The sequence below is a fragment of the Erinaceus europaeus genome, chromosome 1, assembly GCF_950295315.1.
Source record: "Erinaceus europaeus chromosome 1, mEriEur2.1, whole genome shotgun sequence".
NCBI classification, from domain to species: Eukaryota; Metazoa; Chordata; class Mammalia; order Eulipotyphla; family Erinaceidae; genus Erinaceus; species Erinaceus europaeus.
In genome coordinates, this window is record NC_080162.1 from 157,876,126 (window position 1) to 157,900,136 (window position 24,011).

The 24,011-nt window shown below is 44.2% G+C and overlaps 1 protein-coding gene and 1 pseudogene across 2 annotated transcripts in view; one reads left to right on the forward strand and one right to left on the reverse strand.

The window, feature by feature from the left end:
* Positions 1-24,011, forward strand: part of URGCP (upregulator of cell proliferation) — a 45,139-nt gene that overhangs the window by 7,306 nt on the left and 13,822 nt on the right. For both annotated transcript variants that reach the window (XM_060198768.1, XM_060198760.1), the window contains exon 2: positions 22,029-22,099. In XM_060198768.1, the coding sequence (XP_060054751.1) occupies positions 22,029-22,099 (71 nt within the window). The remainder of the gene's footprint in view (positions 1-22,028; positions 22,100-24,011) is intronic.
* LOC107522840 (large ribosomal subunit protein uL11-like) lies at positions 9,646-10,486 on the reverse strand (annotated as a pseudogene).

Genomic DNA, 24,011 nt, shown 5'->3' on the forward strand with positions numbered 1-24,011 from the left:
AGAGAAATTGAGACAGGAGGGGAAGACAGAGAGGGAGAGAGACAGACACCTGCAGCCCTGCTTCACCACTTGTGAAGCTTTCCCCCGTGCAGTTGGGGACCAGGGGTTGGAACCTTGGTCTTTTTACACTGTAGTGCATGTGCTTGGCTAGGTGCACCTTCACCTGGCCCCCAGAAGCTTTTCTGTTTGATGAAGTCCCATTGATTTATTTTTTCTTTTTTCCTTGCAATTGGATTTGAATCAATGAAGATGAAACTTACATGGTAGAGAGTTCTACCTGTTTTCCTCTAAGTGTTTGATGGTTTCTAGCGTAACTTCTAAATCTTTGATCCATCTGGAGTTTACTTTTGTATCTGATAAAATGTGGTGGTTTAGTTTCATTCTTCTGCATGTTTCAACCCAGTTTTCCCAGTGTCATTTGTTGGATAGGCTCTCCTTACTCCATTTGATGTTTTGGACTCTGGGCTCCATGTCAAAAATTAGATTTCTGTAGGTGTGGCTAAAGACTTTCATGCTTGAGGCTCCTAGGTACCAGATTCAATCCTTGGCACTACCATAAACCAGTACTGAGCAGTGCTCTAGTTAAAAAAAAAAAAAAGATAAAGTGAGTAAATAAAAAAAAGAACATAAAAAATTTAAAAGAAGAAAAAAGAAAAAGAAATCGGAAGCTAATGACAGTTTTCATTTACCCAGATTCTGAAGACAGAAACTTCATCTCTGGCCCTCTCAGAAATAGTCCCAATTGCTCTGATTCCTGAGATAACATCAGTTTTAACCACCCACATTCCATAAGTAAACTCATACCTCTCGGGTTTTGTTTACAAAAGATGTGGTCACTGCAGCACTTTCGTAGTCCTTGCACTAGATCAGGAGGACTGTGAGGGTGTACACTATCTTGGCATGAAAATGCAGGGGCCAGGGTGCTGGGAGACAGCTCGCCTGCTAGAGTGCACACTTGGCCATGTGCAAGGACTTATATTTGAGCCTTCAACAACCACACCAGAGTACCTGCACAGGGGAAGCTTCAAAAGCAATGAAGTTGTGCTGTGGCATCTCTCTTCTGCCTCTCTCTCTCCCTTTCTCTCTCATCCTGTCTCTCACCTTCTATCTAAGCAATGATAAATAAAAGGAGACTTCTGGGAGCAGAGGAGTGATATTGTGGCCTGGCTGCAGTGATAACTTTGGTGGCGGGCAGGAGGGTGGGCTGACGGGAGTAGATAGCATAATGGTTATACAGAGACTCTCACGCCTGAGGCTCTAAAGTTCCAGGTTCAATCCCCACATCACCATCAGCCAGAGCTGAGCAGTGCTCTGGTCAAAATAACATAATAATAATAAGCTCTGGTAAAAATAATAACAACAACAACTTTGGTGGCAAAAATAAAAATAAGAAAAGAGAAAGGAAAAAAGCACAGGGGACAAGGTAGCTTCACTGGCCTTCTTCTTGTTATGCAGGGATCATTGGAGCGCACTAGTGACCATGCCTGTGAACTTGGGTCAAGCAAGTTCTTGGTCCCTGCCTATAGGGAGAAGCTTCATGAGTGGTGGAGCAGTGCTGCAGTTGTCTCTTTCCCCTCTCTCATTTTTTTGCTTTTTAAAGAGGTGAATGGAAGCACTCTTTTAATTTTTAAAAAATCTTTATTTATTTATTGGATAGAGACAGCCAGAAATTGAGAGGAAAAGAAGAGATAGAGAGGGAGAGAGACACCTGCAGATCTGCTTCACCACTTGCAAAGCTTTCCCCCTGCAGGCGGGGACTGGGAGCTCCAACCTGGGTCCTTGTGCACTGTAACATGTGCACTCAACTGGGCACCATCACCCGGCCCTTCTCCCCTCTCTATATCTGTGTCTCTCACTTTTTTTAAAATTTATTTTTTATTTAAGAAAGGAGACATTAACAAAACCACAGGATAGGAGGGGTACAACTCCACACAATTCCCGCCACCCAATCTCCATATCCCATCCCCTCCCCTGATAGCTTTCCCATTCTCTATCCCTCTGGGATCATGGACCCAGGGTCATTGTGGGTTGCAGAAGGTGGAAGGTCTGGCTTCTGTAATTGCTTCCCCACTGAACATGGACATTGACTGGTCCGTCCATACTCCTAGTCTGCCTCTCTCTTTTCCTAGTAGGGTGGGTCTCTGGGGAAGCAGAGCTCCAGGACATATTGATGGGGTCTTCAGTCCAAGGAAGCCTGGCCAGCATCCTGATGACATCTGGAACCTGGTAGCTGAAAAGAGAGTTAACATGCAAAGCCAAACAAATTGTTGATCAATCATGGACCCAAAGGTTGGAATAGTGGAGAGGAAGTGTTAGGGGGGTACTCACTGCAAACTCTAGTGTACTTCTGCTTTCAGGTATATATTTTGCACTAGTTTATGGATACGTGTGAACATATGCTCTCTCTCACAGAACCTGGTCTATATCTAGGTTTTGGGACTTTGTTAGAAAGTGAACCACCTGGGATGGAATTAGAGAATACTATGAAAGGAAAGGTCTCACCCGAGTAATGAAGCTGAAAGGTTGTCATTCCACGCGTGAAGTGTCTGTACACAGTCTGAGCTGAAGCATGTTGAGGTGGCAATCATTGCGTTGGTCTCTCACTTTCTCTCTAGATATCTAATAAATATTTGAAATAATTAAATGGAATTATCTATTCCATTTAAACAATAAATTAAAAAAACAAACATACCTAAGACTGATTTGTTTTAAAGGTTATTTCATGGGGGGTGGAGGACAGAGAGCAATTAAGAGAGGCCAGAACACTAATGGTGGTTGGGATGGAACAAAGGGCCTCATGCTGGTAAGTCCTGTGCTTTCCTCACTGAGCCAGCAATTTGAGACCTTGCTTTAACCTTTTGCCTTCCCTTTCCAGGAAGACCTTTTCCCAGCATTAACATTTTGCTGGGAAGGAAAGGATCCTGGGCCTCAACTCCTGGACTCCTGGAAGGGCTAGCTTCTGATGGGCTAGAAGAGATCTTATCTTGGCCCTGCACTGTGGCTTGAGGATGAAGCCACTGGCCAGGCCCACAGAGGGGAGAAAGGGCCCTCCAAAGCAAACTAGGGAAGAAACACTGAGTAACTCAGAGAAAGTGCTTCTGGGAAAATGACAGTCAGCTGCTAGCTTTGTAGTGACTGCTGCATCTTCCAAAGGCATATGGACCTGGGTGGTAGCACAGTGGTTCTGCAACAGACTGTCATGTCTGAGGTTCCCAAGTTTAGTCCCTGCACCCTCATCAGCCAGAGCTGAGCAGTGCTCTGGTTAAAATAATTTTTAAAAATACCCAAAATTAATACAATTTTTTAAAAATAAAGGAGTAAGCAAATTAGGTGTAAAAAATGATACTACCTCCAAATCATTTAATTTTTTAAATGATTTTTTTATATTTATTTATCAGGTTTGAGCCCAGGCCCCACCACACTGGAGGGAGCTTCAGAGCTGTGGTGTTTTTCTCTCCCTTTGTCTCTTTGCCTTTCTATCTGAGAAAGTGGACTTGGAGCAGTGAAGCCCCAGTGACAATAACAACAACAACAACAAAATCTCAACATTCTGTGCCCCAGCACCCAATTTGAAGCCCATTAATAATCCTGAATGCAGCTGGTCTGCATTAAGCTTTATTGTTGCTGTTATTGTCCTTTTCCAGCAAGCTGTGAAGGGAGCTGAAGCAAGGTGTATTCTGTGGCTCAATGGACTGAGAGGCTGTGGGCAGTGTACTTGTACCTGCAGTGATCATTCTACAAACAATGGCTAGAAACGGTCTAACTTCCAAGCTTTCCATTCCTCTCCAGAATTTGCACTCAGATGGTGTACATGTCAGGAGGGCCTTTCCCCAATGGTTCAGACACAGCGGTTCTGTCTGAGTGTCTCTACATTAGATGTCTTATAAAATTGCTATGTGCAAGGGAGTGGGAGATAACATAATGGTTATGCTAAGAGACTCATGCCAGAGGCTCCAAAGGCCAAGGTTCAATCTTTCAAACTACCATAGCCCAGAGCTAAGCATCATCTGATAAAAAAGAAAATGTTATGATGTTATTGTTGTTATTATTTTTATTTTTTTAAAACATTTTATTTATTAATGGGAAAGATAGAAGAAATTAGATGTCACTCTGGTACATGTGCTGCCAGGGATTGAACTCCGGATCTTCTGCTTGAGAGTCCAATGCTTTATCCATTGTACCATCTCCCGAACCACTTATTTTTAATTTTTTAAATTATTTTTATTCATTTATTGAGTAGAGACAGCCAGAAATTAAGAGGGGAGGGGGGTGATAGAGGAAGAGAGACACCTGTAGCACTGCTTCACCACTCACAAAACTTTCCCCTTGCAGATGGGGACTGGGGACTTGAACCCTGGACCTTGTACTTGTGCACTCAACCAGGTGCACCACCACCTGGCCCCTGAATAATAATAATAATAATAATAATAATAATACAATTATTATTTTAGATAATAGGCAGAGAGAGTGAAAGACCCCACAGCACTTAAGCTTTCTTCCTTTTTTAAAAGATTATATTTATTTATTAATGAGAAAGATGAGAGAGAGAAAGAACAAGACATCACTCTGGTACATGTGCTGCCAGGGATTGAACTTTAGGACCTCATGCTTGAGAGTCCAGTGTCTTTCTGCTGTGTCATCTCCCAGACCACCTGAAACTTTCTTCAGTGTGGTGGGAGCTGGACTCGCACTTGAGTTGCACACATGACAAAGTATCTCACTATCCACGTGAACTATCTCACTGGCCCTATTCGCCTTATTATTTTTAAAAAGCATTTTCACTAGCTTATTTTGGATATAGGCAGAAATTAAGAGGGAAAGGGTGTTAAAAATAATGAGACACTGGGGAGTCAGGTGGTAGCGCAGCAGGTTAAGTGCATGTGGCGCAAAGCAGAAGGACCAGCATAAGATTCCCGGTTCGAGCCCCTGGCTCCCCACCTACAGAGGAGTCGCTTCATAAGCGGTTAGTTATTGTTGTTGTTATTGATGTCATTGTTGTTAGATAGGACAGAGAGAAATGGAGAGAGGAGGGGAAGACAGAGGGTGGAGAGAAAGACAGGGGAGTCGCTTCACAGGCAGTGAAGCAGGTCTGCAGGTGTCTATCTTTCAGACGGGCAGAGAAAGATAAGGAAAGATAGACACACCTGCAGACCTGCTTCACTGCCTGTGAAGCGACTCCCCTGTCTTTCTCTCCACCCTCTGTCTTCCCCTCCTCTCTCCATTTCTCTCTGTCCTATCCAACAACAACTATAACAGTAAAACAAGGGCAACAAAAGAGAATACATAGATAAATATATATATGTATATATATTATATATATGTGTGTGTGTATATATATATATATATATATAAATATGAGACACTAAATGAGGCAAGTAGGTGTGTAGACTGAGGAACGTTAGACTGTAGTAGCCAGGGGAGAGCTTGAGAAGCACAGCTAAAGTAGCCAGGGGACCTCAGGAGCCCTGGCTGGGAAAGTGAGAGTGCCCAGCCAGGGGCATCATAGGAGCCCAACACGGGACAGGCTGGTGGTGAGCCATATATAGTGTCTTATGTCAGGACTTAGATTTATAATTCATTTGGAGGTATTTCTGGCCCAGATGTGTTGGGTACAGGCAGGAGTAAGTCTTCCTGCATGGGTGTGAGGGGTCTGCTTGTTTTCAGCATGTCCCCTTCAGTTTGTTTCAGGAAGATAAGTTCTTCCCATGAGAGTAGGGGGTCAGGTCTCAGAATATTTCCTTTGAAAGAAGGAAAGAGAGAGAGAGAGAGGAAGAAAGCAGCTGCAGCATTGTTTCACCACTTGTGAAGTTTCCCCCCAGCAGGTGGAGACTCCCAGGCTTGAACCTGGGTCTCTGTGCTCTTTAATGTTTGTGCACAACCAGGTGTGCCACCGCTTGACCCCTAGAAAATCAGTTTTTAAATATTTATTTATTTATTTATTTACTTATTCCTTTTGTTGTCCTTGTTTTATTGTTATAGTTATTGTTGTGATGTCATTGTTGGATAAGACAGAGAGAAATGGAGAGAGGAGGGGAAGACAGAGAGGGGGAGAGATAGATACCTGCAGACTTGCTTCACCACTTGTGAAGCGACACCCCTGCAGGTGGGGAGCTGGGGGCTTGAACCAGGATCCTTAAGCTGGTCCTTGAGCTTTTGTGCCACCTGCGCTTAACCTGCTGCACTACCACCCGACTCCCAAAATCAGTTTTTTAAATTAATTATTACTTATTGGATAGAGACAGCCAGAAATTAAGAGGGAAGGGGAAGAGGGAGGAAGGGAGGGAGGGAGAGAGAGAGAGAGACAGACCTACAGCCCTGTTCACCACACACAAAGCTTTCCCCCTGCAGGTGGGGACCGGGTACTCATACCTCAGTCCTTGAGCATTGTAACATATGTGCTCAACCAGGTGCGCCACCACCTGACCCTCATTTTTCCCCCTACTGCTTAGCTCTGGTTTATGGTGATACAGGAGATTGAAGCTGTGACTTTGGAACTTCAGGCTTGAGAGTCTCTTTGCATAATCATTATACTATCTCCTCCACCAATTATTTGCCTTATTTAACAGGCATAAATGGGATTTATATGCAAATGCAAACACCTGCCAGACTTTCCTTAGTGACTCTGCATCTCAGTGTGGTTGGACAGTGGGGACTATGTGCCAACTTCCTTTAAAAAAAAAAAAAAAAATATATATATATATATATTTTTTTCTGCCACTAGAGTTATCACTGGGTCTTGCCTGCACAAATACATTGTATTCATTTCCTTTGTTGCCTCTAAATTGGGGTGGGGAACATCTGGCCTGAGGGTTGTACAGCCCTTGAAGTTACTTTGTCTGGCTCTGCCAAGGCAACTGTTAGCAGCATGAACTGCTCATTTTTAAGCTGATAATTGAACATGACCCACAATGATGTTATAAATATCCAAATAGCCCTTGACAGGAAGAAAAGGTCCCCACCCCTGCTCTAGATAAAGGGTGAAATACAGACATGAAAAGAGAGACACCATAGTACTGCTTCACTGCTAGTGAAATTTTCCCCTGCATGTGTTCCCATCTGGTGACCTGAGGCTCGAACCCAGGTCTTTGTGCATTATAACAATGTGTGTGTTCTCATGGTAATGTGTGAGCCTGTTGCCTTCACATTTTCTTTTAAGCCCAAAGTGAATTTCAAAGATGGCCTTTTTATGTTTTTCTTTCAATTCTTGCTTTTCTCAGGAACTTTAGATCTATATATATTTAGAAAATTAGCCTTTTTTTATGGTGTCTATTTTTTGGGGGGAATTAGTGTTTTACATTCAACAGTAAGTACAGTAGTTTGTACATGCATAACATTCCCCAGTTTCCCATATAACAATACAACCCCCACTAGGTCCTCTGAATCCTTCTTGGACCTGTAAATTAGCCTTTTTGTCATTCGTGTTACAAAAATTTTTATTGCTACCAGAATTATCACTGTGGCTTGGTGCCTACATGAGAATCCACTGTTTCTGGCAACCATTTTTTTCTCTTCATCTTTTCATTTTGATAGAGACAGAAAATTGAGAAGGAAGGAGAGAGAGACACCTGTAGCACTGTGTCACTTCCCAGGAAGTTTCCCCTTGCAGATATGAACCAAGGGCTTGAACCCCAGTCCTTGTGCATAGTAATGTATATACTTTACTGGATGTGCCACCACCCAGTCCCTAATTTAAAAAATCTTAAAGATTTGTTTATTTTAATGCAGTAGAGAGAGAAAGTTCAGAGCTCTGGTTTATGGTAGTGCTGGGAATTGAACCTGGAACCTCTGGCACCTCAGGCATGCATGTCTGAAGTGTTAATATCTTTGCTATCTCCCTGCCCATTTGCTACACATTTTTTTCCTTCAGTAGGTTATTGACCTTTTTTTTTTTTAGTTTATTTATTTATTCCCTTTTGTTACCTTTTTTATTGTTGTGGTTATTGTTGTTATTGATGTCATCGTTGTTGGATAGCACAAGAAAAATGGAGAGAGGAGGTAGAGACAGGGGGGAGAGAAAGAAAGACACCTGCAGACCAGCTTCTGCCTGTGAAGCGACTTCCCTGCAGGTGGGGAACTGGCGGCTCAAACTGGGATCCTTATGCAGGTCCTTGTGCTTCACGCCACGTGTGCTTAACCCACTGTGCTTCCACCTGACTCCCCTCTAGTTTATTTTTATTTTTAGAATTTCAAATAATCCTTTATTTAATCACCTTCCTTTGTAATTATTAATGTTTTTTAATTTTTTTTATTTATAAAATGGAGATATTGACAAGATCATAGGATTAGAGCAGTATAACTCTACACAGTTCCCACCACCAGAACTCTGTATCCCATCCCCTCCCTTGAAAGTTTTCCTATTCTTTATCCCTCTGGTGGTATGGACCCAGGATCATTCTGGGGTGCAGAAGGTGGAAGGTCTGGCTTCTGTAATTGCTTCCCCGCTGAAATGGGCATTGACAGGTCGATCCATACTCTCAGCCTGTCTCTTTCCCTAGTGGGGCAGAGCTGTAGGGGAGCGGGGCTCCAGGACACATTGGTGGGGTCATTTGCCCAGGGAAGTCAGGTTGGCATTATGGTAGCATCTGGAATCTGGTAGCATCTTCCTCTCTTAGTCTTCAAACTCTCTGCAGTGACTTTCAGCAATCCGAGGCACTGTTCCATCAGTGGGACCATTCTCTGCCCTGGCTCCTGGCTCTCAGCCACCTTCTGGTGCTCAGTCATCTTTCCATGAGCAGGTCCTAAGGAGAGATGCAGGAACACCACAGAGAACAGAGCAGGGCAGTGCTCAGCATCCACAGGATGCCAGCATGCAGCCTCCAGGTCAAAGGATCCCACTGCAGTCCAGGAGCCAGGCTGTGAGCAGGCTGCAGAGTGCGGTTTGCACACTGGGCATGGTGAGCCGCATCAAGTCCCTAGGGTTTGGGGTCACAGAACTGCACCTTATGTGGCCAGCCAGCAGGGAAGAGAGTGAGTAGGAGTAGGCTAACTGGGTGAGGAAGCTGATGGAATTGTAGGTTTTTAACTGCTGAAGCTTCTAGAAAGGGCTACTCAAAAGAAAGGTTTGCCCACCATTTCTTGTTTTTCCTTTGTAATTCTTTTAAAAATATTTAATTTATTTATTACCTTTTGTTGCCCTTGTTTTATTGTTGTAGTTATTATTGTTCTTATTGATGTCATCATTGTTAGATAGGACAGGGAGAAATGGAGAGCGAGGAGAAGCGACTTGTGAAGCGACTCCCCTGCAGGTGGCGAGCTGGGGGCTCAAACCGGGATCCTTACACCAGTCCTTGCGCTTTGCACCAGGTGTACTTAACCCACTGCGTTACTGCCTGACTCCCTCCTTTGTAGTTTTTTAAAAAATATTCATTTATCTATTCCCTTTTTCTGTCCTTGTTTTTTTATTGTTGTTGTTGGATAGGACAGAGAGAAATGGAGAGAGGAGGGGAAGACAGAGAGAGGGAGAGAAAGATAGACACCTGGAGACCTGCTTCACCACTTGTGAAGTGACTCCTTGCAGGTTGGGAGCCAGGGGTTCGAACCAGGATCCATACACCAGTCCTTGTGCTTGGCGCCATCTGCATTTAACTCGTTGAGCCACCTGCGCTTAATCCTCTGAGCTACTGCCTGACTTCCCCTTTGTAATTCTTATCTAGGTGGGCATTCCACAGCACCACTGTTGATGTCATCTATGATGTCAGGAGGATGGTAGCCATCAACATTGCAACCCACAGATTGAGCATCCCCAGGATTTCTTTTATGGTTCCGGAGAGTTCTCTAGCTAAAGATCGGCGCCTTGTTGGGCAATGTTGACAGTTTCATCAAAAGTGATGTTTCCACTGTGCTTAATGTTTTTTCTGCTTCTTTCTGTCTCTTGGTGGTTCTTTGAGGGCATTAATGGTGAGATCAGACACAGAAGGCACCACCTCAATCTGGGCTTGTCTGTTCTGGATTGTCAGATTGTCAGGTTTTGTTTTTTTTTCCCTTTTTTGTTGCCCTTGTTATCATTGTTGTGGTTATTATTATTGTTGTTATTGATGTTGTTGTTGCCACATAGAACAGAGAGAAATGGAGAAAGGAGGGGAAGACAGAGAGGAGAGAGAAAGATAGACACCTGCAGACCTGCTTCACCACTTGTGAAGCAGCCCCCCATGCAGGTGGGGAGCCGGGGCTCGAACCAGGATCATTAGGCTGGTCCATGTGTGCATAACCCAGTGTGCTACAGCCCGACTCCCTTGATTGTCAGTTTTACTGTAATCTTCAGACCCTTTCAATCAACAGTAGCCTTGGCATTGTCATCACCAACTTTTTTTGGAGACAGACTGAGTGGCCTGATCTTGGGGGCCAGGATGAAAGTGGTGCTGACTTCCCCACCAGTGCATCTCAGGTACACCGCATTGATCTCCTTGAGGTTGAACTTTGACGGCATGGTGGAGGTGGCTGATGTCGGATGAACCCGAATTTGGGACGACCAAAGAAAGTTGCACCTTTGCCTCCTCTTGAATGGAAAAACCCTTTTGCCTTCTTTATTCTGGGTTTTGTTTGTTTGTTTTTTTACCAGAGCACTGTGCTCAGCTCTGGCTTTTAGTGCAGGGGACTGAACCTGCACTTCAAAGCCTCAGGCAAGAGAGTCTCTTTGCATGATCATTGTTTTATCTCCCTCACCCTCCTGAGATTTTTTTTTAATGCCTTTAATATTGTCCTTAGATACATCTCTAGTCTTGTTTTCTAATCTACATCTTAGTCCTGGTTGGTACTCATTTTGGTAAAAGAAGTAGGAGGAGTGGGGCCAGGTGGTACTGCACATGATTAAGTGCTCACATTGCGGTGCCGAAGGATCCAGGTTCAAGTCTCTGGCCCCCACCTGCAGGGGAAAGCTTCACGAGTGGTGAAGCTGGAGGTGTCTCTCCTTCTCTCCCTATCTCCCCTTCCCCTCTCAATTTCTCTCTGTATCTATCTAACAATAAATAAAAAACCTAAAAAAAAAAAAAAGATAAGTAGGAGGAGGGATGTAACTTTTTAATTTTTTTTTCCAGGTTGTTGTAACTGAATGAAAACCGGATACTCTGAGCTATCTTGATCAGAGACAAAATTTCTGAATGTGTTAGGGCCTATTTCTGGACTCTCCTTGTATTGACTCTGCTTATTCATGAGTTTGTACCATCTCCTACTATATTATGGCTTGTCCTATGCCTACTATCTCTTAGATTCTATTTTCCTTCATTACTACTTTTTTTCAGAATTATTCTGGTTATTGTACAAATATTTCTCCATAGAATCAACTTGTCTGTTTTCTGGAAGGCAACAATGCTCACCACTATACCACCAATGCTACTTGTCTGTTTTCTGAACCTAACTTAAACTATACATTAATAGGGGAAATTTGACTTTCACATTTATATTCTATTTTCCTTGTCCAAACTAGAATATTCATTGTCATTTGTTCAGATCTTTTATATCTTTCTTCCTTTCCTTCTTTCTTTTTAAAAAAATTTTTTTAATATCTTCAGTTTACAGAGATAGTCAGAAATTGAGAGGGAAGGGGGAGATAGAGAGGGAGAGAGACAGAGAGACACCTGCAGCCCTGCTTCACCACTTGTGGAGCTTTCCCCCTGCAGGTGGGGAACAGGGATTCAAACCCCAGTCCTTGCACATTCTAACATGTGCACTCAACTAGGTGCGCCACTGCCCTGCCCCTTCCTTCTCCCCTCCCCTCCCCTTCCTTCTCCCCTCCCCTCCCCTTCCTTCTCCCCTCCCCTCCCCTCCCCTTCCCTTCCCTTCCCCTCCCTTCCCCTCCCTTCCCCTCCCTTCCCCTTCCCTCCCCTCCCCTCCCCTGTTCTTTTCTTTTCTTTTCTTTTCTTTTCTTTTCTTTTCTTTTCTTTTCTTTTCTTTTCTTTTCTCTTCTTTTCCCAGAGCACTGCTTAGCTCTGGTTTATGGTGGTGGGGGGAGGGGGATTGAACCTGTGACTTTGGAGCCTCAAGCACGAGTCTCTTTACATAACCATTATGCTATCTACCTTCCTCATCTTTTATTTCTTTGTCATTTGGATGCTATACTTTTTTTTAAATTTCTGTATTGGGGAATTAATGTTTTACATTCAACAGTAAATACAATAGTTTGTACATGCATAACATTTCCCAGTTTCCCATATAACAATACAACCCCCACTAGGTCCTCTGTCATCCTTCTTGGACCTGTACTCTCCCCACCCACCCGGATGCTATACTTTTGTTACATATTTTTTCACTCTTTTCATATTGATTCTTTTTATTCATTTTTCATGTTTGTTTTTTAAAATTTTAAATCATTTATTTATTGGATAGAAACAGTAAGAAATTGAGAGGGAAGTAGGAAATAGAGAAGCAGAGAGACACCTGCAGACCTGCTTCACCACTCATGAAGCTTTTCCCCTGCAGGTGGGGACTAAGGGCTCAAACCTGGGTCCTTGTGCATTATAACATGTGCACTCAACCAGGTATACCACCACCCAGCCCCTGTTTGTTGATTCTTTAAATGAGTTTTTCCTTCTAGGGATGGAGAGACAGCATAATGGTTATGCAAAATGACTTTCGTGCCTGAGGCTCTGAGGTCCCTGGCTCAATCCCCAGCACCTCCGTAAACCAGAGCTGAGCTGAGCGGGGCATTGACTTGTCCCTTTCAATATCTCTTTTTCATTAAAAATAAATAAAATACTTAAAAAGAGAGAGGGTTTTCCTTCTGCATTTCTAATCTGTATACAAAAATGCAATTCATTTTTTTTTCTTTAGATAGCAGGTGAGAGGCAGAAAGAGATAGTGAAGTGAGAGAGACCTAGAGGAGAGATATCTGAGCACTGCTCCACTGCTTGTGAACTTCCCCCAACCCCACCGGTGGGGACTGGGGGATTGAACTGTGTCCTCATGCATGGTAATTTCCTTTTCTCTAGTATGGACCCATATATTGCATGAAGACATCAGATCATTCCTCCCCTGGCACGTGTGTGCGTGTGTGCGTGTGTGTGCGTGTGTGCGTGTGTGTGCGTGTGTGTGTGTGTGTGTGTGTGTGTGTGTGGACGGGGGGCACAGCCTTTCTCTGTGTGCTTCCTCTCCTGTGCTCAGGGAGTGTTAGGTGTGGAAAAGCAAGCAGACCACTTGGATTCTCTCTTTCTTAATATATTTTATTTTCATGAAAGAGAGATACAGAAAGGGGGGGGAGAGAGAGAGAGAGAGAGAGCTCTGTCTGCAGTTGTGTGAACATGAGCCCTAATGTGAAGACATTGCAGATGGAGTAGTATGTTGTAAACAAGTGTGTTGGGTATACAAGAACTATAAGAACTGTTTTCTTTTCTTTTTTTTTTTTTTTTTAAAGATTTTATTTATTATTTATTAATGAGAAACATAGGAGGAGAGAGAAAGAGCCAGACATCACTCTGGTACATGTGCTGCCAGGGATTGAACTCAGGACCTCATGCTTGAAAGTCTGATGCTTTATCCACTGCACCACCTCCTGGACCACATAAAAACTGTTTTCTTTCATTCCTTCTTTTTTTTCCTTCTGCTCTTGATGCCAGGGTTATTGCTGCGACTCCATGCCTGCATGATTCTGCCATTTCCAGTGGGAGCTTCACAAGTGGTGGAGTGGTACTGTGGTCTCTTAAAAAATGGGGGACAGGAGGAGATGGGTCATGGGACATCCAGTTGAGCTGACAGGTTACAATGCATAAGGACCCAGGTTTAAGCCCCCAGTCCCCACCTACAGGGGAAAAGCTTCAGAAGTGGTGAAGTAGTGCCGCAGGTATCTCTCTCTTCTCATTTTAATTTTTTAAAATGATCTTTATTTACTTATTGGATAGAGATAGCCAGAAATTGAGAGAGAAAGGGGTGATGATAGAGGGTGAGAGAGAGAAACAGAGACACCTGCAACACTGCTTCACCACTCACAAAGCTTTCCCCCTGCAGGTGGGGACCGGGAGCTTGAACCTGAGTCCTTGCACATTGTAACCTGTGCTCTCAACCAGGTGCGACGACACCCAGCCCCTCCTTCTCTATCTCTTCCTTCTTTCTCAATTTCTGTGTCTACCCAAAATAAATAAAATATTTAAAAAGAGAGAGGGTCCTTGTGAATGGTAACATGTGTGCTCTACTGGTGAGCCATCTCCAGGTCCTCAGTCTATAAAAATCTTTTTAAGGAGTAGCAAAAGATTCATAGATGCACACCGGTGAGAATGCCAAGTCTAGACAGAGGCAGGATTAAGGAGCTCTCAAGAGCCACTGGTACATTGTGTCACCCACTAAGGATGCTGCAACAAGGTATCAGAGTTGGATGGCTTAAAGAAAACAGTTTCTTCTGTTCTGGAGGCCAGAAGTCTGAAAGTAAGCTATCAGTGGGTTAGTTTCTTCTGGAAGCTGTGAAGTAGTTTCTGTCCCATGATTCTCTCGGTGCCTGGTGGCTGCTGGCATTCCTTGGCACCCCTTGCAGACTGTAGTGATAGTGTAGATGTGTCACTTCAGTCTCTATTCCTAGTGTCACCTATAGTCTCATTTGGTATATACAGGTCCCTCTCATCAGGATGCACGAGTAGTTGCTTCATTCCATTAGGGACCCAGTCAATTCCTTCCTTCCTTCCTTCCTTCCTTCCTTCCTTCCTTCCTTCCTTCCTTCCTTCCTTCTTTCCTCCCTCCCTCCCTCCCTCCCTCCCTCCCTCCCTCCCTCCCTTCCTTCCTCCCTTCTTTCCTTCCACAATGGAGAGAAATTGAGGGGAGCAAGGGGAAATAGAGTGAGAGAAGCATCCCCTTGCTGGTGGCGGGGGGGGGGGGGGGAGCGGCGACCAGGGGCTTGAACCTGGGTCCTTGCACATGGCAATGTGTGCACTCAGCCAGGTGTATCACTGCCTGGCCCCTCCATCTTTTTTCTTTTCCTTGTTCTCTTTTTTGTGTGTTTATTTTATTTTTAAAATATATTTTAAATTTATCTTGAATAAAGATAGGAAAATTGAGAGGGAAAAGGGGGAAAGGAGAAGAGAGAGAGAGAGAGATCTGCAGCACTGCTTCATCACTTATGTGGGGAGCTGGGGCATAAACCTGGGTCTTGCGCACTGTAACATGTGTGCTGTACCAGGTGAGCCACCACCGAGCCCCATTTCTCCCTTCCTCCCTCTCTTCCTCCCTCTCTTCCTTCCTTCCTCCCTCCCTCCCTCCCTCTCTCCTCTCTCTTTCTTTCTTTCTTTCTTTCTTTCTTTCTTTCTTTCTTTCTTTCTTTCTTTCTTTCTTTCTTTCTTTCTTTCTTCCTGAAACAGAGAAAGAGGTGGTGGGAGCATCACAGCACTAACGTTTCTTTCAGTGTAGTGGGAGCCAGGCTCAAACCTGCATGTCAAACATGGCGAGGCAGTGTACTATTTAAGTGAGCTATTTCACCAGCCTGTGACCATCTTATTTACACCTGCAAAGACCCTATTTCCAAATGAGACCCTACCCACAGGGATAGGGCTTAATCATAGCTCTTTGGGGACCATGGTTCAATCCCCACACATACCAAGAGCTAAGTTTTAAAAAGTTTTATTGCCAGTGTGTCTGGTCCAGGAGCTTGTGCAGTGGCCAGAGCACTGAACTTACAATTCTGAGGACCTTGAGTTCAATCCCTGGTATTGCATATGTCAAAGTGATGCTTTGGTACTCTTTCCCTCTGTCATTAAGAAATCTTTTTTAAAAGACTGATTTACTAATTTAGTGGTCCTTTGTGGCCAGAATGACTTTTGAGTTCTACTTTGGTTTTGCATGATAACAAGGTAAGGGTCCCCAGCCAATGCTAAAATGGGGAGTTCCTGGGCTTTGTTGTCAGCAGGCCCAGGTGTGGGCAGGAGGGAAAGTGGCAGGTGTTGAAAGCAAGCTTTCAGCATCAAACAGGACAAGCTGAGTCAGACTTTTTATCATCCAAGGCAATTAATAATGCATTACTTGCTGCATGGCGGTGTGTGTATCCTCTATTTACCTAGCATCTTCTTGGAATGAGTTTTTGTGTGGTCTTGTTTTATTAGCAACACTCAGTGAGGGAACCAGGTTTGTTGCAAATAATCAGCTCTGCTTGTGAGGTTTGGACACTTGAATTCTGGGCTTCGTGTGACACTGCCCAATAAGTGCCCACCTCTAGGGCTCATTGGCATCTTTGTGTTCAGAGGCATGTCAGCAGGCACAGAACATCCTGGCCTGTAGAACTGTAAGTTCCAGGTAGAGCTGAGAGAGAGAGCGCACAGTGGTTATAGAAAATAATTTTCATGCCTGAGACTCCGAAGTCCCAGATTCAATCCCAGGTGCCACTATAAGCAAGAGCTGAGCAGTGCTCTGGTTAAAAATATATATATGTAAATTAGGGACAGGGCAGCTGCACACCCAGATGGCCGTGGGTGTGAGGGTTGAGCCTTTTTGGATTCTTTTTCTTTTTTCTTTATTTCCTTTAGTTGCCCTTGTTGTTGTTTATTGTTGTAGTTTTTGATGTTGTCGTTGGATAGGACAGAAAAAAATGGAGAGAGGGAGGGAAGACAAAGAGGGGGAAAGACAGATACCTGCAGACCTGCTTCACCGCTTGTGAAGTGACTACCCTGCAGGTGGGGAGCTGGGGGCTTGAACCAGGATCCTTATGCCGGTCCTTGCGCTTAACCACTGCGCTACTGCCCGACTCCCTCCTTTTTTTTTTTTTTAAAAGGGGTTTTTGTTTGTTTTCCTTTTTTAAAAATTTATTTTGTTATCTTTATTTATTTATTGGATAGAGACCCCCAAAAATTGAGAGAGAAGGGGAGATAGAAAGGGAGAGAGACAGAGAGATACCTGCAGCCCTTCTTCACCACTCATGAAGCTTCCCCCCTGCAGGTGGGGACCAGGGGCTCGAGCCTGGGTCCTTGTGCAGTATAACATGTGCGATTAACCAGGTGTGCCACCACCTGGTCCCCAGACTTCCAGAAGTGGAGCCAGGACTGCCCTGTGCCATTTCTGATGGTGGTGCTCACAGAGGCAAGGCTCCCAGATGTGCTGACTGGTAGGTGCCAGCTGTGCCCTGTGATTGTCAGGCAGACTGGGAGGGAGCATTGCCTACAGATCCTAATGAGAGGTCTGTAAGCCACGGGGGATTCTCGACCCATCGAGCCTCAGGGTGCTAGGCAGAGCAACTCTGTTGTTAATATTGAGAGCATCCCAGGAGGTGGTATAAAGGATGCCGGCATTGGACTGTTAAGCATGAGAATCCCAATACGATCCCTAACATAGCATGTGTTAGGGTGATGCTCTGGCTTTCTCATATTTGCTTTTTCTTTTTAATTTGTATTCATTTAAAAAATATTTATTTATTCCCTTTTGTTGCCCTTGTTTTTTATTATTGTAGTTATTCTTGTTTTCGTCGTTGATGGATAGGACAGAGAGAAATGGAGAGAGGAGGGGAAGACAGAGAGGGGGAGAGAAAGATAGACACCTGCAGACCTGCTTCACACTTGTGAAGGGACTCCCATGCAAGAGGGGAGATGGAGGCTCGAACCGGGATTCTTACACTGGTCCTTGCGCTTTGCGCCGTGTGCGCTTAACCTGCTGTGCTACCGCCCAACTCCCATTTGTATTCATTTTTTAAACATAGATATTTTATTACTTCAAGAAATTATTTATGATTGGATAGAGACAGAAATTGAGAGGGGAAAGGGAGATAGAGAGGAAGAGAGACAGAGACATCTGCAGCCCTGCTCCACTCACAAAGCTTTTCCCCTATAGGTGGGGGGGGGGGACCAGGGGTTTGAACCTGGGTCATTGTACACTGTAATGTGTGAGCTTAACCAGGTGTGCCACCACCTGGCCCTCTCATATATGCTTTTTTAAAAAATGTTTTTTATATTTATTTATTCCCTTTTGTTGTCCTTGTTGTTTTATTGTTGTAGTTATTATTGCAGTCATTGTTGTCGGATAGGACAGAGAGAAATGGAGAGAGGAGGGGAAGACAGAGAGGGGGAGAGAAAGACAGACACCTGCAGACCTGCTTCACCGCTTGTGAAGCGACTCCCCTGCAGATGAGGAACCGGGGGCTTGAATTGGGATCCTTATGCTGGTCCTTGCGCTTTACACCACGTGTGCTTAACCCGCTGTGCTACCGCCCGACTCCCTCATATATGCTTTTAAAAAGAAACATGGAAAGAAATTAATTCACTTTCCTCCTTAGGAAGGAAAAATAAAACTTACCAAGGAAAATCATTTTTATAATAATTGAAATTTCTGCTCTACACTGAGTTGGTATGTGCAGAATACCTTGAGGTATTCTCAACCTCACTTAACCTTCAGAACCACCTGAAATGTCCCATCTCTAAGTCCAGTCATCCCAGGGGACAAAGAATTCAGTGTGTGGATGAGAGGGGAATGCAACCCAGTCCACCTTAGCTCAGAAAGCAGAATCACTAATTTTAAAAGCAGTGGAAGGGGGCCAGGTGGCAGTACACCGGTAAGCACACATAGTACGGAGCAGCGGTGAAGCAGCTCTGCAGGTCTTTAATTTTCTCTCCCCTCTCTGTCTTCCTCTCCTCTCTCAATTTCTCTGTTCTATCCAACAACAACCAAAAAAATTGGAAAAAATGGCTGCCAGGAGCAGTGGATTCATAGTGCAGACACCAAGCCCCAAGATAACCCTGGAGGAAAAAAAAAGCCTTGGGGAGTCAGGCTGTAGCATAGTGGAGTTAAGCGCGAGTGGTGCAAAGCACAAGTACCCACTTAAAGATCCTGGTTTGAGCCCCTAGTTTCCCACCTGCAGGGGAGTCACTTCACAGGTGGTGAAGCAGATCTGCAGGTGTCTATCTTTCTCTCCCCCTCTCTGTCTTCCCCTCCTCTCTCCATTTCTCTCTGTCCTATCCAACGATGATGACGTCAATAACATCAACAATAATAACTACAACAATGAAAAAAAACAAGGGCAAGAATAGGGAATGAATAAATATTAAAAAGAAAGAAAGAAGGAAAGAAAGAAAGAAAGAAAGAAAAGTCATGTGTATGACCCAGCTTCCAGCCCATCTCCTATTCAACTGAAGCTTCCTTCAGTGCTGTGGTCTCTCTCTCTCTCTTTTAATATTTATTTATTTATTCCCTTTTGTTGCCCTTGTTGTAGTTGTGGTCTCTTTTCATGCTTACGCTTCAACATGTACAACATCATCCCTCAGTAGCCTCCCTAGGCTAATTTTGTCATTCATTGTTTGAGAGAGGGACAATGAAGGGAAAAGTAGAGCAAGAAAGAAGAGCATTGCTCTACCTGGTCTCATTGCGGGTTCTCCCTTGTGGTGCCAGGGTTTGAACCCAGGGTCTGACACACAGTGAGGCATATGCTCTACGGATCAAGCTAGCTCCTGGCCATGGTGTGTGTGGGTGTGTGTGTAATATTTTTATTTTTGGAAATTTATTTATTTATTTTTAAATTTTATTCATTTATTTTCCCTTTTGTTGCCTTTGTTGTCTTTTTATTGTTGTAGTTATTGTTTTTGTTATTGATGTCATCATTGTTAGATAGAACAGAGAGAAATGGAGCGAGGAAGGAAAGACAGAGAGAGGGAAAGAAAGATAGACACCTGCAGACTTGCTTCACCGCCTGTGAAGCGACTCCCCTGCAGGTGGGGAGCCGGGGGCTCGAACTGGGATCCTTAGGCCAGTCCTTGTGCTTTGCGCCATGTGCGCATAACCCGTTGCGTCACCGCCTGACTCCTAATTTGTTTTTGTAATTTTTTTGTACTATCTTTTTTTATTGGATAGAGACAGCCAGAAATCGAGAGGGATGGGGGAGATAGATAGGGAGAGAAGTAATAGTGGCTGGGAGGTGGCGCAGTGGATAAGGCATTGGACTCTTCAAGCACGAAGTCCTGGGTTCAATCCCCGGCAGCACATGTACCATAGTGATGTCTGGTTCTTTCTCTCTGTTCTCCTATCTTTCTCATTAATAAATAATTAAAATCTTTAAAAAGAGAGGGAGAAAGACAGTGAGACACCTGCAGCCATGCTTCACCACTTGTGAAGCTTTCCCCCTGCAGGTGGGAACCAGGGGCTTGAACCTGGGTCCTTGCACACTCTAATTTGAGCGCTTTACCAGGTGCACCACCTCGTGGCCCTGGCCATGTATATTTTTAAGTTAACAGTGAAGCTTATCCCCATAGCTGCTATTCTAGCATGTTGAGGGTATTGGCGGGGGGGGGGGGGTCAACCTCTGTCCATTCTGAGGAGAGTTTTGGTCACTTTACAGCGCAGAGCACTAAGCAATACTCTGACTTAATCTGACCCTGAAGCTGGTAAAAACAAGTTCTTATTTCCCTGTTGCTAGCTTTCTGCAAAGAACATGTATTGCTTTTGCAGTAAGGAAGATAAAAAAGAAAACAATATGACAAGCTAAAAATAGTTCCTGAGAGGAGGAAGCAGGCCTGGCCTGGCAATAGTCTTGGCCGCTGTCTCTGGGAATGCCAGGTAGGCAGAAGACAAAAGGCAGGTGTCAGTAGCCACAGGGCTCAAGCTGGAAAGCACCCAGGACACCTTCCCCTGGGAGTTCCCAGGGGGAGACTGAATTCATCCCTCTCCTTCCCAGGCAAGACAGTGGGGAGCAAGAGCGGCTATTGGAAGGATATTATCTCAAAGGGTCACAAAATTACCAAATCTCCCCCAAGATATCCATATATCTTACTTTGGTCTTGGTCCTCTACATGGCATCATTTATTTTATTTTCAAAAATACTTATACATTAATGAGAGAGAAACAGAGAAAGATCACCGCTCCTGGTAATCATATGAATATGGTGGCATATTCAGGCCAGGAATTAAACTTGGGAACCTCATGCTTGCAAGTCCTGCACTCCACTTCTGGGCCACCTCTCAGCATCATTTAAATAGTCTCAAATTTCATTAAGTCCACTCATGTTTCTTCTATCTAAAAAAGCTCAAACAAAACCAAAACAAACTGATCCCATACTTCCCAGATATAAGTAACTACCATTAGAGTCTGAAACTTTTTAAATTTTGTATTTTTTAGGAAGTCAGGCCTTAGCGCAGTGGGTTAAGTGCACATCGTGCAAAGGCAAGGGCTGGCGTAAGGATCCCGGTTCGAGCCCCCGGCTCCCCACCTGCAGAGGAGTCGCTTCACAAGCGGTGAAGCAGGCCTGCAGGTGTCTTTCTCTCCCCATCTCTGTCTTCCCTTCCTCTTTCCATATCTCTCTGTCCTATCCAACAACGATGACAACAATAATAACAACAGCAATAAAACAAGGGCAACAAAAGAGAATAAATAAATAAATTTTTTTTAAAAAAATTGTATTTTTATGAGGGAAGGAGGGAGGGAGAGAACACAAAGGAGAGAGAGAGAGGGAGACCAGAGCACAGCTCAGCTCTGGCATATGGCAGTGCCAAGGGTTGAACCTGGGGCCTCTGAGGCTTGCAAAGCATGTAAGACCTATAAGTCCTGTACTCAACCACTGGACTATCTCCCCAGCCTCTGAGACTTTTTCCCCTTGCTCCATCATCATGTTCCAGGAACTGAACCTTTCCCACCGAAGTCCTTTACTTTGGTGCAGTACACTAAATCCATTCCAAGTTCTGCTTTGTGTTTTCCTTTCTGTTCTTATTTATTCCTGTCATTTCAATGATTTTTTTTTTTTTTTGCTATACTTAATTTATATTTGTGCTCTAATTGCCCTAGATTTGACAGTGGAAGTGTCTTTGTACCTAAAACTTAATTATTTCCTTAGGGTAGAAGTGAAATTACTGTGAAAGGCTGTGTATATTTTTATGTCTTTCTGACTGGCTGTAGTGATACTCTGACCTGGAATTTGTGAGAGGTGCTGCTTTTTCTAGATCAGTGTTTCTCAGCTGTGACTGCACAGTAGAGTCCCTTTTAATGGCAGTGATGCCCAGACCTAGCTTCTAGATTCTGGTTTCAAGAATCTGGGACATGGCCCAGGATTTGCAGTTTTCCAAGGCTCCTCAAGAGATTTTACATACCTAACCTGGTAGGTAAAAACAGTAGTATTTCATCATTTTAATAATAATTTCCTTCTGGAATTGTTTCAGACACTCAGACTTGGGAGAAGTGGCCCCAGAAATAAAAGCATCAGAGAGAAGAACGGCTGTGGCCATTGCAGGTAAAGTCGGGCTTGTGCCCACATGAACACAGATCCATGCTTCTGGACTAGAGGTCATGAATCTGTTTTCTCTTTACCAGAAAATTCCAACTAGGAATCTTTTTAAGGTAATCAAAATAGTGAGCAGGGAGATGGCTCACCGGGTAGCGCGCACACATTAATGCATGACCACCGGGGCTAGAGTCCCCAGCCACCACATGACAGCACCTGCACAGGCAGAGCCTCATGAATGGTGGAGCAGTGCTTTGATGTCTCTACTTCTCTCTGTATCTCTATCCCATCTCTCTCCTCACCCCCCAAGCACTGCTCAGCTCTGGCTTATACTGGTGCAGGGAGTCGAACCTGGGACATTGGATTCTCATGCATGAGAGTCTGTTTGTAGAATCATTATGCTATTTCCCCTGCCCTCCCACCCTCAATCTTAAAAAAAAAAAAAAAAAAGTCAACCAGGAGTAGAGGAATCATGTAGATGTGGAGCCCAGTAACAGCCCTTATGAGGGGTGATATATATATTCGAAATAAGACTTATTTATTTATTTTGAGTATGTATTCACTAATGAAAGAGATGGAGAGGAAGAGAGAACCAGAACATCACTCTGGCACATGGAATGCCAGAGACTGAACTCAGGATTTCATGCTTGAGACTCCAACGTCTTATCCGTGATGCCAATACCATGACCCCAGGACTCAGTTTTTTAAAAAAATTTTTTAATATTTATTTACTTATTTTCCCTTTTGTTGCCCTTGCTGTTTTCATTGTTGTTGTAGTTGTTATTGTTGTTGCTATTGATGTTGTTGTTGTTAGTTAGGACAGAGAGAAATGGAGAGGGGGGAGAGAAAGACAGACACCTCAGACCTGCTTCACCGCCTATGAAACAACTCCCTTGCTGGTGGGGAACCGGGGGCTCGGACCGGGATCCTTACGCCAGTCCTTGTGCTTTGCGCCATGTGCACTTAACCCACTGTGCTACTGCCCAACTCCCAGGATTCAGTTTTTCATTTTTATTTTATTTATTGATTCATGAGAAATGATAGGAGCAAGAGAAAGAACCAGACATCATTCTGGTACATCTGCTGCCAGGGATTGAATTTAGGACCTCATGCTTGAGAGTCCAATGCCTTATCCACTGCGCCACCTCCCGGACCACAGATTCAGTTTTAAATGAGACGTCTCACAGCTTACCAGGAACACATTGCTCCAATTTGAGTCTATCATAACTGCTAATTGAGTCATGTTGGGGTGACTGTCTAATTGGAGCACACTGAGAGGAAGAGGGGTGTTTTGTTGGGACCACAAGTACAGATTGTCACTGTCTTGGGCAGACTAGAACTTGGAGTCTTCTTGATGATGACTCATATAACCATATATATATATATATTTTTTTTCCCCCAGGGTTATTGCTGGGCTCGGTGCCTGCACCATGAATCCACCGCTCCTGGAGGCCATTTTTTCCCCCTTTTGTTGCCCTTGTTGTAGCTTCGTTGTGGTTATTATTATTGCCCTTGTTGATGCAATTCGTTGTTGGATAGGACAGAGAGAAATGGAGAGAGGAGGGGAAGACAGAGAGGAGGAGAGAAAGATAGACACCTGCAGACCTGCTTCACCGCCTGTGAAGCGACTCCCCTGCAGGTGGGGAGCCGGGGGCTCGAACCGGGATCCTTACGCCGGTTCCTGCGCTTTGCGCCACATGCGCTTAACCCACTGCGCCACCGCCCGACCCCCTTTTCTTTCTTTTTTTAAAAATATTTTTAAATTTTATTTATTGTTGGGTAAAGACAGAGAAATTGAGAGGGGGAGAGGGAGACAGAGAGGGAAAGAGACAGAGAGACACCTGCAACCTGCTTCACCACTCGTAAAGCTTTCCCCCTGCAGGTGGGGACCAGGGGCTTGAACCTAGGACCTTGAGCACTG